The sequence below is a fragment of the Solanum tuberosum genome, unplaced genomic scaffold, assembly GCF_000226075.1.
Source record: "Solanum tuberosum cultivar DM 1-3 516 R44 unplaced genomic scaffold, SolTub_3.0 scf00251, whole genome shotgun sequence".
NCBI classification, from domain to species: Eukaryota; Viridiplantae; Streptophyta; class Magnoliopsida; order Solanales; family Solanaceae; genus Solanum; species Solanum tuberosum.
This window is the reverse complement of record NW_006239173.1, coordinates 785956-790601: the sequence shown is the minus strand read 5'-3', so window position 1 is coordinate 790601 and position 4646 is coordinate 785956. Positions and strand designations below refer to the sequence as shown.

General features: G+C 33.1%; 1 protein-coding gene across 1 annotated transcript; it reads right to left on the bottom strand.

Annotated features, from left to right (window-relative positions):
• Positions 1 to 773: 773 nt before the first annotated feature.
• Positions 774 to 2850, bottom strand: LOC102585752 (probable glycosyltransferase At5g03795). The gene is made up of 4 exons (XM_015313511.1): positions 2510 to 2850; positions 2174 to 2406; positions 1743 to 2094; positions 774 to 1581 (listed from the first exon to the last, which is right to left on the bottom strand). The coding sequence occupies exons 1-4, from the start codon at positions 2795 to 2797 to the stop codon at positions 925 to 927; spliced, it is 1530 nt and encodes a 509-aa protein (XP_015168997.1). The 5' UTR covers positions 2798 to 2850; the 3' UTR covers positions 774 to 924.
• Positions 2851 to 4646: the final 1796 nt, after the last annotated feature.

Here is a 4646-nt window from a genome sequence, read left to right as displayed (position 1 = left end):
TGAATCATTGCATTTTAAGTTCAATTCATACTTTGAATCTATTTGTGTGAAGTGCTTATCTGATTTCTAATGGTACTACAGTATAAATTCACCATACCATCAGTTAATTCATTCCCTTCTCTATAGACCTATTGATCCAATCTGCCACGAGACCACGACTGTTTTGCCAAGAACTTCGTAAAAATAGGCATGGAACCGCATTATAAATGTACATCAAAAGGAGCAGTTTTTGTTTCTCTATTCCACCATAACCAGCATCCCTGTTGTATATGAAGTCACTAAGAGCACCTGCAATCTCTGTAGCTGCTGGACTTCTCAAAAGAACATGTTCCAACATCTCCCATTGTTGTATTTGCAACAACACCGGCTCCTAGAGGCAATGGCAAAAACCTATAGTCCTTGAAACTTCATTGATGAGAAGTCGAAATTCTCCATAATTTAGCTGTTAAGACTTTAGGCCTTATGATATATTGAAGGACCACAATACTTATTTGCTTGTATTCTTTTAGACTTTCTTTCCAGTTACATATTTGTTTTTATGACGATAGACGACAGTGTCCAGCCAGGTTGCTCACTTTAAGTACTAATCTATCGAGTAGCTCACGAGCACAGGTATCGAGTAAACCTGTACACTGAAGTTGAAACAGATGGCTCAGTAAGAGCTCTAGACTGTAAAGTATTCTACTATTCCAGCTGCTTGTGTATAAGCCATAAGTATGTCAAAGGGGCATAAAAATGATATATTAATGAAGTAGTAGTTAAAGGCAGGCACATCTTATCCAAAGTTGAGAGCAGTAGTTTACAAGAATAAAGTGCAAAAGGCATAACAAGTGTGTAGAAAGCAGAAATGTGAACTACAAATGGTCAAAATTGATCACTTGTGCAGGATTTCCAGCCTGTCAACCTACATTAAAGTGCTTAATCCTAAACTCTTATATTTAATCTTCTTAGCCAAATAGAGTGAACAATCATGTGAAAAAGATCAAATCTTTTTGGAGGTCCATTCATCACAAAATGCCTTTGAACTTGTTTCACTCTCTTCTGCATTCTCAAATACTGAGTCTGAGAAATACTCATCAGTATCTTCTTGATGTTCGGTATGTCTTCCACAGCCACCTTCACAGAAAAAGCATTCCAGTTCAAGACATCACTAAATGGTGGCACATAACCATCTGAAATCAACACAGGAACACACTCCGCGTAAATTGCTTCAACAACTCTTGGGCTTGCAACCTCATAGCCACTCGGGCACAGGCAAAACTTGCTGTTCTTCAACATAGTTTCATAGGATTTTCCTGGTGGAAGTTCTTCGTAAACCAAAACATCTTGGTCTTTCCCTTTCCATTGCTGCATCAAGTTGTTCCTTATGGCACCATGTAAACCACCAGCAAAGAAAGCAAGAGTTGATCGTCTTGATGGCGATGGACCTCCAATGATTCCTATTGTATCATCCGTCTTGAGATTGATTTCAGGTAATGATACATCTTTCTGAGGATTAAATCCTTCTGTAGTATTCGCATTGCATAGAACTCTTATTGAATTGTTGAAGAGATGTGGCACGTATGAAGTCGTGTGTGGCCCCTAAAAAACAAACATTTTGATCTCAAAGGTAGATATCACATAAGAAGGATTTAACTTATACATACTGACAATGTAAAGAATGTTTACTCGCATATTCTAAACAGTTTCATGTAGTTATCTTTTAGATGACTTGAAGTTAAACTCGATTACATTTTGCTTACCCAATCATGGCAGGAGAGCATGAAGTGATCAGCACCAAGACTTGTATTCCAGAAGGAATGTCTTGAAGAAATGACATGAATATAATCAGCAACTGTTCTACCAATGACATGCCTGCTGTCAGGGCCACCAGAGACATATAGGTATCTAACCATTACAACCACACTAAATGGGAGGAAATAAACTAAAGCCTCCTCTGGATCTTTTGTTCTGTACATATTTCCCTTTTCCATTTCATAAATGAACCTTCCTTCTGTTGAATATATACTCCTACATGGACCATTATGGAATATTGGAAGTTCACCTTCCTCATACACATATATCTTGAACTTCTTTTCCATTTCAAGATAGCTCCTAGTAGTACAAACATATAACTATGTCAATGTAAAATGAACGCGAATACTACTACTATACACTTAAGTAGAAATATTACCTGTGAAAGGCATTTGTGTTACGATAAATAGGACCTTGAGGAACATAATCAGGATCTTGATGATTCGATATCATGCTTCCATTTCTAGCAGCTTCTCTTATGGATGACCTTGCTTTTGCTAAAATGGCCTCAAGCCTTTCCAACCTGTTATACCTTTTAACTATTCCAGCTGTTTCATCGCTATGCTCTTCTCCTTCATTCATTTCATCCTTCCAAATATCTTCAACTCCTTCCTAATAAGGTAGCAAAACAAAGGACAAATCAACATTATTAGATAAGTAACCTTATATTTATGGAAAACAGAACAAAACAATAACAAGAACAAGTGAAATATACTCCGAGGGGTCGATTAGAAAATGAGACTTTTGCTGAGTTGTTGAAAGTAACCAGGCCAACTACTTGCAAATGCTGATCTTTCTCTTCATAACTTGTCAAAGACCTTAATAATCCAACTGATCTCCATGTCCAAGAAGAAGAACTAAATGATAGTACATAAGAACTCTGAGGGCCTAAAGTACAAGCAAGGACTAAAACAAGAACCAAAGGGATGACAATCAAGAAAACCAAAGTAGAAGAAAAAGAGGACAAAAATGAAGGCAATTGGAGTTTCTTGGGACACCACATGATCCTATTACTATAGTATGATCCAAAAGTTTTAGAGGAAAATAAGCCAAGTACTTAGATATTGATTTGTTGGTCAGTGAATGTTGCTGCATTTTTTTTTTCACCATAGTGTTGAAAAAAAAAAGTGTCATATGGGAAATTGCAAATTAACTAGTCTTTGCAAGCTAATTGGCTTTTGGGTCTTGCTAAGCTTCCTTAAACGTCAAGATTCATAGTTCTTAAAGTTAAACTAATTGGCTTTTGTGTCTTGAATCTTGATCCATTGAGTACTTTATTGTTTTCAAATATTATCTTTGTCCAACAATAGTTGTTCACTATATTATTTTGAGTAGTCCAACGATATTTGTCCACTTAATGAAATCAATAAATAATTTTACTCTTAGTTCCCAAGTTACCTTCATTACATTTTTCAAGACAATGTAATTATTAAATTAACCTTCTATTTATGATTTATTTTAAATATAATAAAGTCAATATTTTGATAAATACATTGGAAAATAACTATAGTTAATAGAAAAGATAAATTAGGAACCTAAGTGATAGATTATTACTTAATTTTTCAATCTATTTTTATAATAGCAGACAAAGAAAATACGTATTAAACAATAGTAAAGTTAGAAAGAAAAATTTAATACCTTTTGATTTCTTAAAAAAGTTACTTATTTCCATATATGGAATATATATAAGGAGGATTTCAAAGAACGCCCCGAGATTGGAGATTAAGGACCGTCGCCGCAACGCATGCTATTTTTCAACACTTCAAAGTCCAGTGTTTTAAAAGGCACGGGTGCAAGGCGAGACATTTTATATAATACAGGACGAGATATAAGTCTTGAGATACGGAGCGTAAGCCCCATGATTCTATAGGAAGTACATCTCATGTATATTTAATTTTATAATTTTATTACTAAGAAAAAATAAGCAAAAGTAAAAAGTCTTTAATAGTTTTACAAATAAATTTTAAGAAGCAACCAATTATATAGAAAAAAATATTATAATTATTATTGAGAAGGTATTAATAACCAATAATACAAAAAGAAAAATATTATAATTACCATTTGAAAAAGGTAACAACTGACCGAACAAAAAATGACATAGTCAAAATAATCTTTAAAATAAAATTATCATCCATCTTCACATTGATTAGTCCTTTCCATTAGGGGTGTGCATCCGGTTTTTCGGTTTGGTTTTACACTATTCGGTTTGGATTTTTGGTTTTTGGTTTTGTAAAAGTGTAACCCAATCCGATCCAAAATAAATTTAGTTTGGTTTGGTTTTCCTCTATTTGGTTCGGCTTTTTTCGGTTTGGTTATTCGGTTATGTCAATAATTAATAACATATATAACCAAAGTAATAATATTTAATCCCTTAAATATTCTTTCTAATATAAATCATAAGTAAAATTTAAAACACAATACTTATAAGTATACATATTATAGATGTAATTCAAACATAAAATATAAACGTAATCATCATGAAAGGCAATACCAAAAAGGGACAAAAGTGGTTAACTCCAACTTAATTCTAAACCTAAACATTAATATATATATATATATAATTCAGTTTTTATTTTTTAAAATTCAAAACCAAACCAAAAAATCAAACAAAGTAATTTATTAATCAGAAAAACAAAAAAACCAATCCACATAAAATTCGGTTTGATTTGGTTTGGTTATTCGGTTTAATCCGAATAGTGCACACCCCTACTTCCCATCCTCAATTAATATGTACACTGATTATTGTTTATATATTTTGAAGAAGAAGGATAAAAAGTGTAAGAGTGGTGACAAAAAATGAATAAAGTTATTTCAAGAACATAGTGCTATTAAAGTTTTATCCTATCAATTTT